At 41.4% G+C, this 21,720-nt stretch overlaps 1 protein-coding gene across 5 annotated transcripts in view; it reads right to left on the bottom strand.

The window, feature by feature from the left end:
* wasf3b (WASP family member 3b) overlaps positions 1–21,720 on the bottom strand; it is a 109,541-nt gene that overhangs the window by 16,520 nt on the left and 71,301 nt on the right. For 4 of the 5 annotated variants that reach the window (XM_085999262.1, XM_085999263.1, XM_085999259.1 and 1 more), the window contains exons 5-7: positions 19,861–20,014; positions 12,126–12,243; positions 7,127–7,302 (exon numbers count right to left, since the gene is read on the bottom strand). In XM_085999262.1, coding sequence (XP_085855388.1) covers positions 7,127–7,302; positions 12,126–12,243; positions 19,861–20,014 — 448 coding nt within the window. Of the gene's footprint in view, positions 1–1,763; positions 1,931–7,126; positions 7,303–12,125; positions 12,244–19,860; positions 20,015–21,720 lie in introns of all 5 variants that reach the window. The other variant, XM_085999264.1, reaches the window with a different exon arrangement.

The following is a 21,720-nucleotide window of genomic DNA, read 5'->3' as shown; positions in this document are numbered from 1 at the left end:
GATCTGCACCGCAACTCCATTTACCCACCTTTGATCCATATTCTTTGATACGCTTACCTTATAAAAAAAAATCAGTCCATCTTAGAGTTGAAAATTTCAACTGACCTAACGCTTTAAGCCCCGGTATCATTCTGGTCAATCTGCACTGTACCCCTTCCAAGGCCAATATATCCTTCCTAAGATGCGGTGCCCAAAACTGAACTTAGCACTCCAGATGGGGTTGACCAAGACTCTGTATAAGTGAAGCATAGCACCCCCCCCCTTTGTAGTCCATCCCACTTGAGATAAAGGCCAACATTCCATCAGTCTTTGATTACTTCTGTACTTATGCACTGACTTTTAGTGATGTGTGTACCTGGACACTCAAATCCCTTTGCTCCTCCACAGTTCCTAGTCTCTCGCCATTAAGAAAATATTCGAATTTCTCTTTCTTGGATCAAAAGTGGAGGACCTCACAATGTCCCACATTGAATTCCATCTGCCACAGTTTTGCCCACTCATTTAATCTGTCTATGTCCCTTTGTAACTTCCTGATCTCATCTACACAACTTACTGTCCCCCCTAAAGTGCACTTGGATATACAGCTCTCTGTTCCTTCATCCAAGTCATTGATTTTTGTGGCGAAAAACTGAGGCCCAGTACTGATCCCTGTAGACCACCACTTGTCACATTCCACCAATAAGAGCACATTCCCTTCATCTCTACTCTCTGTCCACCACCTCCCAATCAAATATCAAACCATGTCACAAGGTTACCTCCAATTCCGTATGTTTTTATTTTAGCTAATAAGAGAAGTTGGTTAAGGCAAAAATAAGTTTAGTCAAGCAGAGGAGATTGATTATGGATGGAGACATTTGAGATGTTACTTGACAAAGAGGAGACAGCTGGGGCTAGAGAACTGGAAATTGCCAGAGATACTAAAACTGTTATAATGAATAAAAGTGCCACAAGAGTCATGGTTGCATGTAGAGACTGGACAAGTGGGGAGAAAATCAAATCAAAATAAGATACTGGTTTGGTGGGATAGGAGAAAGCTGAAATAATGGGCCTGCCGCATTCTGTCTCCATCTTATGACAACACAGTTGGTGCAGAGAGATGTATTACTTTGTAAATCCAATAAATTGATATTTACAAGCAAGTCTACATATATTTCAGTGCAAGTCTTGAACAATCGTGTTCCTAAGACTTGTGAATTAACAAGATAAGCTATAAATATTTTAAAATAAAATAGAGTTGTATTTTCAAGAAATAATGGTACTATTGTGTTAACGAATAAGCACATTTGAAACTTAATTTGTAAGTATTTCTCTCCCTCATCAATAATACTGACTTATTCTCCAACATAAATTAAAATATGACTTTAAAATACAACTATTAAAAAATTTATGATACAGCACCAAAAAAGGCAACACGGACAAACTGAAACTGATTGTTCGATTAACTGCACTGAAAACGTTTCGGAGCACTTAAGAAGCTATAGGAAGAGAATTAGAAAAAAGAAAATTGTCATTCTGAATTAGTTGAGCAGAGAGTTCATAAAATGTAAAGGCCCAGAATACCCAAGAAAGATGTTTTGCTGCATGAAGATGCTTCATTAGTATGTAGAGTCATTTGCTCCCCAGCATGCCATTGATCTGAGCAGTAAGCCCAATTAAGAGGCAATTAAGATACTGCTGCTCTCATGCAGCAAAGTCATTGAAACAAGACCTGAAGCAGGATTGGTACCAAAGCAGTCAGGGCTTTGATAATAAAACTAACAAACCCTTTCGGCATTTTCTCCTCTTTCATGCCCTCGGCCTGCTCCAGTTCCTTTGCGTCTGTCATGAACTCTTTGCCCATTTTCATTCTCTCCCATTCTTCTTTTCTTGTTCTGACTTTTCTCACATTAACTTGGTGGTTTCTGTTTGAATTCAACTTATGTTTCTCTCTCTGGAGGGGAAACCATACCAATATAGGAAATAAACATAAGACCAGCAGCAGTTGCTTAAACAAAGTTCTTTAGGAAAAGCCTCCCAGCTCAACTTAAGGGTGCAAGTGAACCAAAACAATAATATGGGTAACAGTCTCAGAAAAATCGACAGTCTCAACCACTGCTCAAAAACAGCACAATGAAGATTTAAAAGTGACCAGGTTGAAATTCATATTGTACAGTAATTATGAATATCAATAACAAATAAAACAATGTTATCAATTACTGTTTGAAATTCCCAAACTAAATTGCATGATTATGACTGATGACAGTACTGCAGCTTGTTGACTGCAAGTCCATCAAATTATTTTCTATTTCATATTATGAATCTAAAAGAAGTTAATCTAAAATTACTTTGCAAGCTGCATTGAACAATGTCTAATTGGTGAAATAACACAAAATGTAAAGATAATATTTTTAATGATGTGACTCTAGGCAGAGTGAAATGTGTGTAACAGTTTATAATTTTTCAAACTCATTTTAAGTGTACAGTCTTATAGCTACAGTGAAAAACACTAATGGGAATACAAAATCAGAAACCCATATTGGAACTGGATGAATCCGATGTGAAACTAGTTTCAATGGCCATTTCAATCCAGTTCCTAGTGGGCAAAATTTGGCACTAATTCACAATGTCATCAAACAGGCCTACGGATAGTTGGCGCAGTAAGAGGTGTTCTTCTGAGGTTGGCGCTGAGGTACATTGTAAAGGGAGCTTTGCTCTGCATCGGTCTGTGTTATACCTAACCTGGAGTGCTTGATACTGACGCAGGGTACCTGAAATGGAAAGTGTTCCATTGCCCAGCATTAACATACTTGCCTTAACGAGCACAACAAAATAAGTTTATTCTGGGATTGGAAACAGCTCAGCTAAAAAATGCTCTGAATACAAATTCATAGGCCAAGAGTTTTCACTTTGGGCCCAATCGGCGGGCTGGGACAAATTGCACTCAAAATTGCGCTAGTTTTGTGAAGTGCTTTTTTTTTCAACTTTCCGCTCAAACTTATTTGTAAAATCTCCCCTAAACCAGCGCAATTGGGCAGCGTTTTAGAATGTTGAAAAAAAAATTTGCATTAAAAAATAGTCTGTGATATATTTAAGACTGGTAACCTGTTGCAGTTTTATTAATATAGAGCTGAAAATGGGTTTATCACAAAATTAAGCATTTTTAATCAGTGTCTATTCAATCACCTGTGAGTAACCAGATTTTAAATAACTGAAAATTACTTTAAAAAACAGAACCATTTACTAGTTTCATTGGTGTACAGTAGTCAGTTACTTAGTAAATTAAAAAATTAAAAGCTTTTAAAATGTGTCTATTAGTGTCCTTGCACTTTAAAAAAAAAAAAAGCGCTTAATTTTAAGAGCCTCCGCGAAGGACCACAAATGAGCACAATTAGCTCTGGTAATTAATTCGATCTGGGGGTATGGCCAGTTGTTTTGTGGGCGGGGCCGGCTTCTAGCGCGATGTTTTTTTAAAGCAGCGTAATAGATCATAGAAACTCAATTTGCACTGAACATAATTTGTACTTCAAATTCCTCAATTTCATGCAAATTGTGCTGAAAAAACTAGTGCAACCTAGTGGAAACTCCTACCCATAATGTGTATTGGAGAATATTTCATATAATTTAGTCAAGCTTTCCTGTAGTTGTTGGTTCACAATTTTGCAGGCAGTCCTTTGATAGCTTCCTGTAAGAAGGCATATAGTAAAAAAAAAACAGAACTTTAATTTTAACCTTATATGTTTCGCTAGGTGCCTTCATTTTCCATGTTGAAATATTAAGGCTGGAATTTTCTCAAGGGAGGTGGGTTGGCGGCGGGGGGCTTCCAAGGTGGGCAGGAAACCCGGGAGGCTGGATTTCCTGCAGGCCCTACCAACTTTAACAGCAGGGCCAGAATTGAATATGAGGCCTCGAATTCCTGCCCACAGCCAGCCAGCTTGAGAGGCTGGCTGGCTGCAGGCGGGTAGGCCTCAGAAGTGAGGGACCGGTCCGGGGGAGGGGGGACGGCAATTGGCCGGGGGTGGGGATCGGTGGGGTAGGGGGGAAAAATCGGCCAGGGTGGGGGATCGGGAGGGTGGGGTGGGGGGGTGGGAGAGAGAGGATCAGCAGGGGTTGGGGATCAGGATGGGGGGAGGGGGATTTGGGCAGTCCTCAGCATCATCGTTGCGGGGGGGGGGGGGTGAGGGAGGAGGCCTGAGGAGATGATCGGAGGCCTCGTGGCGGGGTCTCCGATCGCGGGGGTTGGGTATGGTCAGGACATTGGATCCAGGAGGTGGGTATAAAGCCACTTACCTCCTGGATGCAGCAGTCCCCGCCTCTGTTTAACTGCCGGGTTTCATGAATTGTGCGAAACCAGTCCACAGGCAGTTAAACACAAAATGGAGGGGGGAAAAGAGGATTCAAGCCTCATTACAATATTTAAATTGAGGTAACGCCCCCTGGGAGTGGGTTGGTCACCCCCCACTCCCCGTCCCTGTCCCGCCTCCACCAAAACCGGAAGTGGGCGGGTTGGAAGCTGGACCAGGTCAGGAATTCCATTTTTAACACTTCAACTGCCCCTATGCTCCAAACCCACCTGTTTATTTTAGGGGAAAATTCCAGCCTAAGGGCTGGATTTTACCAACCTCGGTGGGTCCGTGGCAGGTGACGTCGGTGGCGGATCCTGGCCTTGCTGCCGACTCCAGCTCGCTGTCCAAAATGATTTTCCTCTGATTGGGCTCGTTAAGCCCGCCCAGCGCATTTGCCAGCCGACGGAAGCGGGTCTGATGATGTCATTTGATGACGCGTCATCAGCCCGTTCCCATAAAGGGATGTGCGTAGATTGATTTTGACAGTTGTGCGGTCAGTGTTCTACAGCAATGAGGTGCTGCAAACACTGACAAGCACTGCACAGAGGTGCACAGTTGCACCCAAGCTCTCCCACGACTCCCTCCACGCTTATGGAGGGAGTCACAGCACGCAGGGAGGTTCTCTTCCCTTCCAACGGGCGGACGAGACCTCCCCAGGAAACCAACGCAGCCTGGTTGCACATTGCACAGGAGGACACAAGCAGGGATGTTGGCAGGAGGACCAGGCTGCAGCGGCGCAAACCTTTCAATGATATCAGATGATCATAAAACGTTAATGCAAAGCCACACTCAACCTCATCCTGCTGTACCACTTATCACATCCCCATCACTCTGCACATCCTTACTCACATAAAATAGAAGTAGAGATGACAGAATGTTGGGAGAGGTAATGAGGTCAGACTGGATGGAAACTTGTGTAAAGACTTGCAGCATTCTGAATCTGTAGTGGAAATGCAGTTTAACGAAGCTGGTGGCTGAGGGAAGATATATGATTCAACTGGGAGCTTTGACTTGATATTTGAAGCGGTCAACTCATCAGTTGAAACAATGGCAAGTCACCTCCCGCCTCAGCTTCACTGACGAGGTTTAGGCACAGCAGAAAACTGGTTGGGGACCTGTCAAAATCAAAAAGCTGGGAAAAAAGTCAGGGAACACTTCAGTAGTCAAGGACATTCAGCCTTCGATCTTCGGGTAAGCATTCTCCAAGGCGGCCTTCGAGACACACGACAACACAAAATCGTAGAGCAGAAACTGATAGCCAAGTTCCGCACTCATGAGGACGGCCTCAACCGGGATCTTGGGTTCATGTCACGCTACATGTAATCCCACCTGACGTAGGGTCACCTAGACTCGAGTCGTCGTTGGCTTGTTCTCTCTACACAGGTGCGGCTGGACCCACTGTGATTTCCAGCAAAAAAAGTTTTTTTGTCTGTTTTTTGTTTTTCATACAGACCCCAGCATCTGCAACATTTGACCCCTTGTGACCCCACCTCATTGTTCTTTGATGTAATGTTTTCCTGACTGACCTGTTTGGACACCATTCACACCTTTGATTGCTGTGATTATCTCTCTGCCGAGGTGTGATAAATGGCAGTTAGAAAGATTACCTGTAATCATCTCGCATTATTCTCTGACTATAAAAGCTGTGTCTTTATGCATCTCTCCACTTCACCTGATGAAGGAGCAACGCTCCGAAAGCTTGTGATTTCAAATAAAACTGTTGGACTATAACCTGGTGTTGTGTGACTTCTTACATTTGTCCACCCCAGTCCAACACCGTCATCGCCACACCAAGTCAAATACACTGTCAGCATTTACTGACATGGCTCAGTCCTTCACAAGAGGAAGGTGAGAAAATCAACAAGAAAGCTGCCATTAAAAAATATAGGGAGATAAATTCAACTTACGGCCACCCGTTTTGTGATAAAAAAGGCCTTTGAATTTTGCATTGCGAGCTGCGGTGCCCAATCTGGACTGGAAGTGCGCCATATTGGCTTAGGTGACTTCTAGTCATTCGGGGCGCCCACCTGAAACAGGAGTTAGACTCCTTACATATGCAAATCAGGGTCCAATGGCAGTTGTAGGACCCCGAATGAGAGATTCTAATGGCCAGAGCAGAATTTGCAGCGGGACTAATCGTACCACATTTCAGCAATCTAACCAAGGGTTTTTAAAGGGACTGCTGGAGGCTACTCAAAAACAGCCCCAAGATATTTTCAGTTTTTACTTCTCTGGGCTCAGCAGGACTGCTCCTCCCGAGTCCACAAAAAAAAACAGGCCTGCTGCCAGAACGTTCAGGCCCCACCATCGCCCCCTCCTAGACATGACCTCCTGGCTAGCTGTTTTCCTGTCCTCCCCAGCCAATGGGTGCCTGTTTGGCATCCACAGCTTGCTGGTGGGATTTAAATGAGGCCTGAAGCCAAATTTGGCTCGGCCTCAGGCCACCGTCACCAGTGTAGAAAGTGCTTGCTCCTCCGCCCATATTTTGGGCGCAACTTGAATCTCTACCCCCATAAAGTCATCACTGTCTACCATCACCCACTCTTGGTTTTATACTACTTTATTTCCAAATGTTGGCATCTTTAAATTTAAAAAAAAAAAATTGTTTTCTATTTACATTCAGATTGATTTGGTTTTGTCAGTACAAGACCTCAGTCTACCTTTCTTAATCATTCAAATTAAATGTTCAAAAATGCATTATGTGTAATTATAACTTGTTTTCTTATAGAAAATAACAAAGAATTCTGGAAACATGGTTACTCTTCCAAGTGATTACAGACCAGGCAGCTTTGATATGCACAGACCTATTGTCTGGGGAAACTGATCCCTCTGAAGATGCTCCATGGTACAGATTTTGAGATAACCTGTTGTCAGGTCTAAGTTCTTTGTCATACGCCATCATATTCCATTCCTGCCGCCTGTTCTTGGCCTTTCTAATTTTTTTCACCTCACGGGTTGTGCCATCTACACGCTTCTGCTCCTAAGGAGTGAAGAAAGCATGCCAAGAGATAGAAATGACGAGACATACAGTGGGTAAATTTTGTTAGCATAACAGAAAGAAAGTGCAACGCTTCAAAGAAGGAATCTTGCATATTATATGAAAAGCAGTGCAATTGTTCATTTTTTTTTCCAGTAAAGATATGGATTACAAATATAGATTATTAAAAGGTTTGGATTCCAATATAGTGCTCATTAAGTCAATGAAATCTTGGTGAACACTTAATTATTTTGTATAACCTTCACTTCCATGGAGGAATTAAACAGTATTAAATGGATTTCCGTTGGAAATAGAGGGTTTTAAAGGAAGTAGGTGAGAACATAGCAGATGCCCTAATTATAATCTTCCAAAGTTCTCTTGATTCAGGAACTGTTCCTTTAGATTGGAAATTGCTTCTGTCACTCTGTTATTTAAGAAAGGTGAGGGAGGGAAACCAGGGAATTATAGACCAAATAAGCCTTACATCTGCTGTCAGGAAATGACTAAAGTCTATAATTAAGGATAGAGTGACTGAACTCCTTGAAAATTTTCAGTTGATCAGAGAGAGCCAGCATGAATTTGTAAAGGGTAGGTCATGCCTGACAAATCTGATGGAATTTTTTGAAGAGGTAACTAAAGTAGTGGACAGGGGCATGTCTATGGATGTTATTTATATGGACTTCCAGAAGGCATTTGATAAAGTCCCTCATAAGAGACTGTTAGCTAAAGTTGAAGCTCATGGAATTGAAGGCAAATTATTGAAATAGTTAGGAAACTGGCTGAGCAGCAGGAGACAGAGAGTAGGGATAATGGGCAGCTACTCGAACTGGCAGGATGTGACGACTGGTGTCCCCAAGGATCTGTGTTGGGGACTCAACTATACACCGTATTTATTAACTTAGATGATGAGATAGAAAGCCACATATCCAAGTTTGCCGATGATATAAAGATAGGCAGCATTGTAAGCAGTGTAGATTGAAGCATAAAATTACAAAGATATATTAATAGATTAAATGAATGGGCAAAACTGTGGCAAATAGAATTAAATGTGAGGTCATCCACTTTGGACCTAAAAAGAACAGAACAGAATACTTTCTAAATGGTGAAAAGCTAGAAACAGTGGACGTCCAAAGAGACTTGGGGGTCCATGTACATTGATCATTAAAATGTCAAGGAAAGGTACAGAAAATAATTAAACAGGCTAATAGAATGCTGGCCTTTATATCTAGATCTAGGGGGTAGAAGTTATGCTACAGCTATACAAAGCCCTGGTTAGACCACACTTGGAGTACTGTGAGCAGTTCTGGGTACCACACCTCAGGAAGGATATATTGGCCTTGGAGGGAGTGCAGCGTAGATTTACCAGAATGATACCTGAACTCCAAGGGTTAAATTACGAGGAGAGAGTACACAAACTCGGGTTGCAGTCCCTGGAATTTAGAAGGTTAAGGGGTGATTTGATTGAACTTTACAAGGTATTAAGGGGAGCTGATAGGGTAGATAACGAGGAACTATTTCCGCTGGTTGGGGAGTCTCAGGCTAGTGGACATCGTCTAAAAAATTAGAGCCAGGCCTTTCAGAAGTGAAGTTAGGAAACACTTCTACACGCAAAGGGTGGTAGAAGTCTGGAACTCTCTTTCGCAAACAGCAGTTGATGCTAGGTCAATTGTTAATTGAGATAAGCACACACCAAAACAGCAAATTAAAAAAAAAATCTATTCAAAAAGAATAGAACGATACAATTGTGTTTCAGTTCTATTATGTTGGTACAAGTTGTGTTTGTTTCTTGCTTTTATACTATAACATATTAAAGCTGCTTTCTGGCATTACACAAATTTAATGTTAAGATGAGAACCTAGAAATTACTGCTGGTGATATTAATGATCAATATTTAACACACTTTTAATGCAGGATTAACTCATTTATTTTAAATGGATTAATGCCTCCACTGAAACAGTATACAGGAGAATGCCAAACAAATGTGTTAAGTGTACATCTGCGAATGTTGTCAACAGTTATTTCCAGGCCTTAGATTTAAACTAGTAATATTTTTAAATGAATCATGTGTTTAATAACATTTAGAAGTTTGGTTAAAATCTAATGATGCTAATACTTAATTACATCCCAAGTCAGTATTTATGGGCACTTTAACATAGAGGTTATTTGCAGCTCACTTAATATCAAAAGAAACCAAATGCTTGATGTTCCAACCACTAATTGAATGAGTGGCAAATCTAGCTGTTGATCTGTCTTGCATGATTAAAATCTGATAAACACTTACAATTATTGTGGTGAAAAGTTTATGCTGAACCACAGGATATTTACAAACTTGTGGTGCAAGACACAGATGGTTCACTTCATACCTGCTTTCAGAATTAACACAGAATTGTGACAGCAAATAATTTGTTGGGTTTGGTTTAAATATAAAATTACATTTTTATGTTAATGATGTGAGAGATTATTTCTTACACACGTTAACAAGATACGTGCGAGTGTGACTTTCAAAAAGGAACTTTGTATCAAGTGGTAGAAGACAGTTTGTTTAAAATTTAGTAAAATGTTTTTAAGACACTGAGGTAATAAGTTGTTACTCACAGACAGTGATGCAGGTACAAAAAGATTAACAGCTCTGTTATCACAAATTGGCAGTTCTTGGGAGTGAGGGGAAGAGATTGAAAACAAGACTAATTAGCAATATCTTGGGAGTGGGGGAGAAATTGAAAATTAGCACTAGTTTACAATATTTTAGTAAGGTTGTTAATTTCTTACAAAATGTGATGATGGATGCCAGTTTTTACGCTTTTAGGAATATTTTGTACTGTATTATCTTCTGGTTCAACATGCCAACTACTGAAATCATGGCCCCGATTTTAAAAGGGGGATGGGAACGGTGTGAACGAGCCCTAAAGCAGTCACGCACTGAAGAGTCGGGGACATGGAAGCCCTGCTGATTTTTATGGCTGTGCCACATTTGAACAAATGTTCCCGAAGTCCCGCCCGAACCAGCCAGATTCACTACCTGGTCGGCAGCAGGAATTTTGCAGCAGGAGGCGGCAGCCGGGGACCCATAGGAACAGTCCCCGGCAGTCAATGGGAGGAGGGGATCGGGAGAGGGGGATTCCACTGCAATCAGGGGAAGCCGGGTCTGGAGAGGCCCAAGGACTCTTTTGGGGCTTGGAGGGAGCACTCCTGCGCCTCCTGGCCCACAAGGAATTCTGACTGAAGTCATTTTTCAAACTTACCTTGGCCTCTTGGCGAGTCTCCCGCTGTGGTTCTGCTGTTGGGCTCCAGACAGTGTGGGACTCCTCCTAACTTTCTGTTAATATCATGGCGCAGCGCCGATGATGTCATCGGCCAGCAACTTTTGCATTTAAAGTAGACCCCCGCCCCCCTGCCTGTAGCAGAGCCTCAACCAATTTGAAAGTCGGCCAAGATGTGCAACCTCAGGCCGGGAAATTGACTTGGCATAACTTCAACCTCTTTCACGCACCATTTTCACTGGGTGAGGGTGTTTAAAAATCGAGGCCCACATGTTACTGAAAACCAATAATATTTCATGTCCTTAAACTGAATAGTATTGGAGTGTCAAGGTTAGATGACTCTAAATAGACTTAAAGATCGCAGTTTTCTGCTTCTGTGCTCACCAGCCCACAATTTTCCGTCCATTTGAAATGAATGAGCGTTGAAGCAGAAAGCCTCAGCCATCATTGTTAGCCATTTTCATTCAGTTAAAAATTCCCAGGCTGTTTAAAAGGAGGATAGTGAAGGAACTCCTCCAGTTACATAATGTGAAAAATAAAAAAAGGAATATCCTATCTGCTGGAAGTTTGTATTTCCACCATTATATGGGGATTTTGCATTTTAGGTTTCCAGACGCAGCCGAGAGCTGCAACAGTGAATTCAGCTTTGAGACTGGCCAGCAATTGGTTTCACTGAAATCCCAGAAGGCAGCATCTGGACAAGCCCCACATGCCAACCAAGTATCTGAGATGCAAACATTCAGTACCAGTCTAGTTTACAGCAGCACTCATCTGTGGTAATGAATTTCTTTACAATTACCTCTTCCTATAGAAGTAAAATCTGAGGAAGGGAGGGGAGTCATAACAATACAAGTCATATGTTTACAGTTTATTTTTATAAATCACATTCTACTCTTTATTGGTTTCCCCTTTGGCCACATACTATTCCCTAGCCAGTAGAGTGGCCAGCTCATTTCCAGGCCTCTGCCAATGTTGCTTCGTAACCAAAAAATGTGATTTCTCCTGACCACCCTAAATAGATAGTGCCTAGGCTGATCTTGGCCTCTCCCTGCCACACCTCCCCAAATAGCAAAGATCTGATCCAGATGACATATGTGGTGAATCATGAAAACTGATCGATTATGTAATTGACAAATACAACAATAAGGCTGTTATATTAGTGCAATTGTTCAATCAAGAGTAAAAAAAGGTTAAAAGCATTTTCTCAAATGTGCAATCAAAAACACTACTTTTAAGTCTCCTTCTTTGAATGCCAGGCTGCATGTAGCTCAACAAGCTGTTAACACTAAAACTAATTGCTAAGCCATGAGATTTTAATAGATGCATTTGCAGCATTGTTTTTGAAAGCAGTTTAGTTTTCAACAGTTTGTGTTATTCTGGATTAACATAAAAGCAGCTCCATTTCTAGCACTATAGAAAGTTAATTCCTTGTTAAATTATACTTAAGAACTTTAGTCAAATTACTTTGGCATGCAACAACACAGTAAATACTTTATTATTAATGGTTGTTAGTATATAATATAATGCAGATATAAAAATCCACCATTCCTCTCTAACGTTTCGTACCTTTTGTCTTCTTTTCTCTTTTCTCTTATCCTCCGTATCCTGTAGCATCTTCTCTTTCCACAAGTCAAAGAAATAAGATGGATCTGTGTAAAACTTAAGTCCATCTTTTTTATCATCTCTGCAATTGGAAAATACAATCATTTCAGCTCTTCATAAATGTCAGGATAGTGCAGTGAATTCTGTCCCAAAGATCTACAGTAACAGCCTAGGATAATTGCCAACAGTAAGTTACCACAACAGAGGGATAGGTTTTTAAACAGCACCTGATAAACACCACTGTTTGATTTTCAAACCAATTTTTGTGATTTTGACTGTCGATCATAATTTAGTGATGAACCCCGAGTCCCTACAATCATTCCTTTTCAATTTTCATTGTTCTTTTCTCTTGTAGCTTTCAAAGTCATGTTTTTTCATTACATAACTTGTAGCAGAAAATGTATACTTAAGATATCTCTGGCCGAATAAGAATCTACTATACAATGGAAATTCTATTGATTAGCAATCTGTTCTATGACTAAATAAAGATTTTGTTTCTGGGCCTCAAAAGGTTCATTTCCATGGGATAAACAGAGGTTAATAAATAGAAACACAAACTCATTATCCAATGAACATGGAAGATTGTATAAGTTATGAGACACAAAATTATGCATTAATTAATTACGGTACATAAACAGTTCCAATTCAGTATTTTATTTATAGCATGAATTGGTTAAAAAAATTAGAATGTTTTTTATTTAATTTTATTGACAATTACATGTAATGTATTTCAATAATTCCCAATCAGAAGAAGGAACTTCCACTTCTATTCAATATTTTCTCAGATTACTAAATATGTGTTAAGGATTTAGGTTGAAAGAGCAATGTCTTCATGAAACATACATAGAAACATAGAAGATAGCAGCAGGAGTAGGCCATTCGGCCCCTCGAGCCTGCTCCGCCATTTAATGAGATCATGGCTGATCATCCAAATTCAGTACCCTGTCCCTGCTTCCTCCCCATATCCCTTAGAAATATATCTAACTCCTTCTTGAATATATTATTGTTTATAGAGGCAGAAGACCTGTGTGTTAATTTTGTCACAAGGATGTCATATGCCAGTGTTGGATTGATGCTTCCTAAACAAGATTTACCTCAATTAACTATGAAGTTATGAACAAACCAAAATAGATTTTGGTTTATTTTTTTCATGAAGGCAGTGCCCCTTTAAATAAATAACACACATCACTAAAGTATCAAATAATTAGGTGATATTACCATTGGAGCAGAACTAATGAAAGTTTTGGCACAGTACTGAATGCTATTTCATTGGAACTGAAAATTAATTCTTTTTTTAAACCAAAATGGAGTTGCTAGAAATGTTTAATTCTTAAAAACTGTTGATTGATTAGATTCAGTTAATTACACACACTAGTTAAATGCATCCAAGATAAATGGCCAACTTAAATAATGCTATACTTCAGAATGTTTTTCATAGATACCAATTCTTTTTTAAATCAATGTCTGCTTTTGTTTCAACATACACAGTCAACTGCAGAGAAAATTTAAAAGTAAAAGTCTTGTTAACCAGCTACCAAATTACCAGAACCTGTAAAGATCACATGTCTTTCACAGCCAGATCAGGCTTGCTAATTTGGTGCTGGTTTTGGCCTCACTTCTCCAATCAGTAATTTATTAATTGCTGATTTGCTTTATAGCCATAAATATACAGGTGGTTATGTAATTTAATATAAAATCCAATGCATTAAGTCACACATTCATGCAGGTCTTTATGACTTGCAAAGTTGGGGTGTCATTCATCAACAGTTGCAATATATTTTACCAGCTGGTAATTCAGGTGTAATTTCTACACTAGTTTGAGAAACACTGAGAACAGCAGCTTGGAGTAGTAACACTTCGAAGTGCTGGGACACGAGATTAGGCCTGCAATTCCCTACATGCTGAGTTCCCAGATATTAGCACGATAGCAAAATACTGCGGATACTGGAAATCTGAAATAACAACAGAAAACGCTGGAAAAACTCAGCAGGCCAGGCAACATCCGTGCTGTTCCTCATCTTCCGATTAGGCACTTTACAGTCTTCCGGACTCAATATAGAGTTCAACAATTTCAGATCATAACCTTGGCCCCTATTACATTTTTTATCCACACTTTTGGTTTGTGCCTTTTCCTTTTTACTCTCTCTCCCACATGGCAGCTGTCTTTCACTCTGCCAGCGCATTTCACACTTCATCTAGAGCCATTGTCTGTTTCTTTACCTGTCCTATTACTATCTTGTCTCACCTTGAATATCTCTTAATGTTTCTTCTTTCATCCCCTTCCTCATTTCCCAGCCCCCAAACTGCCTTTTAATCTGTTTCATTTCCTGCCTTTTCTTCTCAGTTCTGTAGAAGGGTTTCGACCCGAAACATTGACTGTTTCTCTCTCCGCGGATGTTGCCTGGCCTGCTGAGTTTTTCCAGCGTTTTCTGTTGTTATCTCAGATATTAGCTTTGTGTAAGAAAAATGTAAAATGAAGAGAGACAAGGCAGTTCCTACAAGCAAGGAGCAGAAAATATTAGTTTTATTAAAGGAGAAGTGATATCTCCTGTATTGCCTCAATCTCAAATGTAATTAAGTAAGATAAACATGCATTTAAGGCATATTTCAGTTCTTTCATTACCTTATTTTAGAAATATTGGCCAGGCACAGCCTGGAAACAGACATTTTGTACAGAGCTCCTATGATGTGATATCATGAAGTTATGTTTGAATGATATTATGACATAAATTTTCATCCTCACTGTCTGGGTTGTAATGTAGTGGAGTGGATTGGTCGTCCATTATTGAACCTGTCCGATTTTCATTCCATAGAATCGTACAGCACAGAGAGGTCATTCGGCTCATCATGCCTCTGCTGGCTCTTTGAAAAAAGCTATCCAATTAGTCCCACTCCCCTGCTCTTCCCCCGTACCCTTGATTCCGTTTAAATCAATGCAAGAAAAATTGGGTGGGTTCTATAATGGGTGGGTGAACCACTCCACCAGATTACTGCTCATAAGGTGAATACTGGAATTTATCCCATGAATGAGACAGTGAGCTGCAAGCATCCTTCACCATTCACTGGCAGAACTCAATGATGTTACAACTGTGCCAGGCCCAAGAAAGTTTGCTACCACCAGGGGATGCAGAGTACTCAGCTGGTAGCAGCTTTTCCTCAGTCGGCTGGCTCTGGACCATCTCAAGCTAGTCATCATTGACGTCACGTAGGTGGCAGAGGATTGTGCATCTATATTTTTATTAACATATATCTTTTCCAATTAAAAGTGTATTCCCTTAGACTTTTCCTCCCCTTTAATTGGCAAGCTTGATAACAGATACACAATCATAGTATTGAGGTCCTATGAATTGAATCACTCAAAACATTTTGAATTTAGTCAAGAAGCAGAAACTTAGTCCTAGATTTCACTGCCTAAGAAATGTTTGCAGTCTCCAGCTAATATTAAGAGGCTGAATATGACAAGACTCATCTTTCCATTAGCAGTACTTTCAATAAGCTCACAGCTGGGTTTGAAATCACTGTAATTGGTATTTCTTGGATAGAGAACTGGTTGGCAGACAGAAAGCAAAGAGTTGGAATAAACGGCGCTTTTTCCGAGTGGCAGGTAGTGACTAGTGGGGTACCGCAGGGATCGGTCCTTGGACCCCAGTTATTCACAATATATATTAATGATCTGGATGAGGGAACTAGATGTAATATCTCCAAGTTTGCAGATGACACAAAGCTGGGTGGGCGTGTGTGCTGTGAGGAGGATGCCGAGAAACTCCAGGATGATTTGGACAGGTTGGGTGATTGGGCAGAAGCAATATAACTTGGATAAATGCGAGGTTATCCACTTTGGTGTCAAAAACAAGGCGGCAGATTATCTGAATGGCAATAGACTGGGAGAAGGGGAAGTGCAACGAGACCTGGCGTCCATGTGCACCAGTCGCTGAAGGTAAGCATGCAAGTGCAGCAGGTGGTTAAGAAGGCAAATGGTATGTTGGCCTTCGTAGCGAGAGGGTTTGAGTACAGGAACAAGGATGTCTTGCTGCAGTTGTATAGGGCCTTGGTGAGACCACACCTTGAGTATTGTGTGCAGTTTTGGTCGCCTTATCTGAGGAAGGATGTTCTTGCCATGGAAGGAGTGCAGCGAAGATTCACCAGGCTGATGCCTGGGATGGGAGGAATGACGTATGAGCAGAGATTGGGTCGATTGGGCTTGTACTCGCTGGAGTTTAGAAGAACGAGAGGGGAGAGGGGATCTCATTGAAACTTATAAAATTCTAACAGGACTAGACAGACTAGATGCAGGAAGGATGTTCCCGATGGTGGGGGAGTCCAGAACCAGGGCTCACAGTCTAAGGATAAGGGGTAAGCCATTTAGGACAGAGATGAGGAGGAGTTTCTTCACCCAGAGAGTGGTAAACCTGTGGAATTCTCTACCACAGAAGGCAGTAGAGGCCAATTCATTAAATATATTCAAGAAGGAGTTGGATATATTTCTTAAGGCTAAAGGGAATCAAGGGATATGGGGAGAAAGCAGGGACAAAGTACTGAATTTGGATGGTCAGCCATGATCGCATTGAATGGCGGAGCAGGCTCGAGGGGCTGAATGGCCTACTCCTGCTCCTATCTTCTATGTTTCTATATTTCTATGTATGTTTCTACGAAGACTGACCATTCATAGAATTGTGAATGGGTTTCATTTCCTACTAAAAAAATAAATTTAAAGTGAACTTCAGTTTCAAGGTACCAACATAATGGCCCAGAAATTCGGGTCCCAACGCGTGAGTACGCACGGGGTACTCACGTGTGGACCCAATGGAAGTGCCGGTTCCTTGCATGCACTGGAAACTGGCACTTCCGATCCTCTGAACGAAGGGGTTCAGAGGTCGAACGCGTGCGCGCGGGAGTCTGCGTGTGTGCTTTGAATTTACGTGTTTTTTTTTAAAACAGGTTTTTCCCGTGAGGGTAAGTCTTTAGATTTTAGAAATGTAAAAACCAGGCGTAAGGACTGCATTTTAAAAGGTAAGTGGTCAATTAATTAAAATTAAAACATTTTTCCCACAGGTTTGTTATTTTTAAATACTTTAAAGCAAGGTAAGTTTATTTTTAGCCCCGTTTTTTTATAAAATTATTTTTTTCAAAAATTTAAATTATTGTTTAAAATAGTTATTTAATGTAATTTATAGTTTATTTAAAAAGTGTGATTTAAATTTTTTTTTATTTGAAGGCTAACTACTGTTTTGGGCCCCCAGCATGCATACGTTTTGACAGGTCTTTCTGTCAATCTTATGAATGGGCTTTTCCCCCCTCCGATTGGCTGCCCATGGCTCACGTGATCCCAGGGGACGCATCGCACTAACTACGCCCCTGGGACACGCCAGCACAGCGCGCCGGCCTCTGGGCCAGGCCCCGGAGAGGAATTCTACGCAGGCCCAGCGCTCAACTGCCGGCGCGCTAGGTAAGTGTAGGTCGGGGGCTTGCACCCGCGGGAAGCCCCCGACCCGAATCTCTGGGCCATTAAGAAAGTTGCAAGCATCTGGGTCATTGGGTTAATTTTATAAAAGAAAACACATTATTGCTCTTGAGTACAACTATCTCAATTGCTTTCACACCAGCAAAATAGATGTGAATCAAGCAGATGCTGATTATCACAAGAACAAAACTAGACAGTTGCTGAACAACTGGGATGTGAACCCTTTGTGACTGAATTGATGCCGATTTGCAAAACTGTGAAGATCGTTTTGCCATCCCATTAATGTTAAATTTGAGCCAGGCAGCTTTTAAAGGGGCATCACATTCTTCAAGCAACTCAAATTTTCTCCCTGCTTCTCCTGAAGATGCTGAATCATGCTGGAGTGGTGTTCCATGGCCACCAACTACCCTCCAGAACATCGCACAAGTGGTCATGCTTCATGTGTGAGCCAATACAGTGACCGTCAGTAGGCTATTCATAATACTGGACAAAAAATAAATCAGTACACACTGCAATTTACATCAATGTACCTCAGGACATAAAATGTGAGAGTCTGCCATCTGTATTGGGACTTAAAAGTTTTACAATCCAATTGTCTGAATTCAGGGGTCTAAGAGGAAAGTTATAATGCTGGATTTGTACCAGAATACAAGGGTAAACTTGAGGACTAACCAAATTATAAAAAAAACTAGTAAATAGCAGGTAACACAGATTCACAAGAGGTAGATCTTGCCGAGTAAAATCCTTGATTTTTGGGGAAGTGACATCCCAAGTGGACATGAAAAGCCCTACAACATGGTGTACTTAAACTTCCAAAAAGCCATCGACAAAGTTTCACACAAAAAGACTGCTAATTAAGTTTAAAGTGCAAGGGATACAAGGTAAAATTTGGGAATGGATAAGAAATTGATGGTTGGGTTGGATACAGCAGGTACTTGTTGGAGTGGGACAAAGTGCTGAATGGAGTTTCAAGGGATCCACGGAGGGACCTCTACTGTTTTTTATTTACATAAACAATTTAGATTCAGAAGCTTATTGCAATCTGGTCAAATTTGCAGATAATACCATACTTGGGGTGAGGCAGTTGCATCTGAGGAGCCAGCCAGAGACTTACAAATTGAGATAGATAAAATGTGAGTGAACAGAATAGTGTCAGATGAAACTTAATATGGACAAGTGTAAAGTATTCCACATAGGAAGAAAAAAAGTGAGTGACATAGCCACTACATTATGTTGAAATAGCCAAGGGCTAAAGCTGAATTATATAACCGAAACAGCATGGCACAAATTAGAGGAAATTATTCCTAAACTGTACAGCACTCTGGTACTTTGTCAAATTCTGGTCTATAAAACACAAGGGAGAAATTCAATCTCTGGAGGTGATGCAGAGAGGCAAAAACCTGGAAATCATTTAAGAAACAAGATGATGCTAAGAGGGCGACAAGAAGTTCTTTCCAGACGCATGAATTAGGATGAGCTGAATGGTATTCCTCATCTGTACCTATCTTGTGAACTCCAGCTGTTTACATTGAGTCTTGAAAAACTACCAGGTTTCTAATGGTTATGATCTCCATGGTGAATGGGACTTAGACTGCAGAAACTCTCACACGTGAAGTCAAAACAGAAATGCTGCAGATGCACTGCCGGGTCAATCAGAAACTTGAAGAGAAAGGGTGATTAATGTTTCGGGCATAACCCTTCACCAAAGTGATATCATCAGGCTGCAGAAGTATGTTTTATAGGTTAACCTGTTTCTCTTTCAAATTCCTTTTTGTTCACCCTTGGGCCTCGCTGGATGGATACTGAACAACCTATTGTGCATCTCCAGCATGTTTTTATTTCAGATTACCAGCATTTGCGTTTTAATTTTACTTCTACAATTCATGTGATCTGCTGTAGAAATCATGACCAAGATTTTCAGTTTAAGTTCTGCTCCCTGACATAACCGAGGCAGACTTGGTTGGGAAATACAACCGGAGCTGATGATCTTACGGCTTCCTGCTTTCCTACGCTTTTTTTTTAATGTTTAAAAATTTATTGCATTTCCACTGGTAGCACTGGAATGCTATGGAAGGCCCCTGAAGATCTAGGGTGCATGCCAAAACAATAAATGACTTCAGGCTAGAAATCAGCTGGGGTCAGGGGTACAGCTTTGCGGCAGATAGAAGTAACACTACACCAAAGATGTCCCCAAATCTGCAAAAGCAGAATATCTAGGCATACATTTCACATTTGTACCTGTATGGTGAAAGGATGTCCAGTGGAGGTGGTTTATCACTCTTAGCATACATTTCCAGCACTGGGTTTGGAGTTGAACTCTTTGAAACAACCTGTTGGTCTTGTATTGTAGAGCTCTTGAAAGCTTTCCTCATGTTAATATCTTGTAAAGAAACTACACAACAACAGTTCATATTAAAGCCTTGTTTTCAAACCTAAGATTACAACTAGTGCAGAACACTAATCACTGACATATTGAAAAACCTTTTCAGTTTTCAAAATATACATATTTTACTTTAATTTTTATACATCTGTAAAACTTTAAAATGTATTGATTATTATAAGAAATCAGACTAAAAAGTCAAGAGATTTTTCAGTTCACACACTCTGATTTTTGCCTTTATTCCCCTATTACAGTTTAGGTTTTCTCCCAATACCTGTGTTCACAGCAAAGAGGGAAGCTTCCATAAAAAGACTAAGGGCTAGAAATTGGTTTGCCTCCAAAAACGGGTGCAGGGATCGCAATGCACTAGCAACTCTCACCCGTTTGGAGGACTGCAGGCAGCACGCGTAACTTCGTGCTGCCTGCTCATTTGCATGATTGTGGTGTTCAGCCTAGACACGCTGCTGAGCAGCTGAACGCTCAGCAGGGGGCCCAAATTTTTGTGAGGTTAGCACCAATTAAAGGTAGCCTGCGCTACTTAAAGGTAGCCTGCACCTCTTAAAAGGGGAAGTGTATTCTGCCTGCAGATCATCATTCAACTGGCTGAGGAAGACAGTGCAAAAACTCAAATCAGGTTGGCACAACAGGGGAGAGGGCGTGCACCAAGGTTCTCCGATGCAACATTGGAGGCCTTAGTGCAGGAGGTCAATTTGAGGAGAGGGGTCCTCATTCCACATGGGGCCAGAAGGCCCTCCAGGCAACAGACAAAAGTGCAATGGGAGCCGATAGCCAATGTGGTGAATGCCAGCAGTGTTGCCCCGAGGACGCGGATGTAGTGCAGGAAGAAATTTAATGACCTCGCACGCGTGCTCAAGGTCAGTGAATTCTTCTTCAAGAGCCATATCCTACCATCTGCACTGCTAGCCTCACACACTGCTCAATACACTACACCCCCATCACTCACCTACCAACAATCTCTACCAAACACGACTCATACCTCACATTCATAGCTTCACCTCACCCTCACACACTTACCACTGCTACAAGCTTCACACCCACATCTCACAGTTTGCATACACTGCCAGCTATTCAACCATGACAGGTACAACACCCAAGCACTTTGCACCACACTCGTTGACACAAATCCCTTTCTCTTACAAGAAAAGGTGATACATAACCGGCACCAGCAGAACCTAACCAGTGGGGGACAGGCTCGCCTGCGTCACCTTGCCCCCTTAGAGGAGACGGTGCTGGCCATTCTTGGGAGGGGAATGGCTGAGTCCATGGCCAGCGGCGGGGCTGAAAGAGTACAAGATGCCGAGTATACTCATACGTTATCCTCCTTCTCATATCCCACTTCCCCCTCATCCCACAATCTCTTCTGATTTATAATCTGCACATGGTGTAAGCATGCACCTCTTGCTTCCCCGCCCCACCCCCTCACCACAACCCTACCCTTGTGCCTTTCTCATTTCAGATACGCAAGAAATCCAACCTGCCCAGCCAGCCAAGAGTGAAAAGGAGGGAGGAGGGGGAGGGGGAAAAGAAACCCCGTCACTCGATCTCACACTCGCTGCCACCAGCTCAGATACTGGCACTGCGTGGAGTTTAAAGGGTAGCTTAGACGTGGGATCAGCACATGGTGAGTCACCAGGCACAAGTTGGCTACAGCCAGGGTAGGGGGAAAGGGTAGTGTAGATGCCAGCTTCCTGGACAGC

The sequence above is a fragment of the Somniosus microcephalus genome, chromosome 10, assembly GCF_052327205.1.
Source record: "Somniosus microcephalus isolate GS21.2 chromosome 10, FLI_Smic_1.0, whole genome shotgun sequence".
NCBI classification, from domain to species: domain Eukaryota; kingdom Metazoa; phylum Chordata; class Chondrichthyes; order Squaliformes; family Somniosidae; genus Somniosus; species Somniosus microcephalus.
This window is presented reverse-complemented; position numbering and strand designations above follow the sequence as displayed.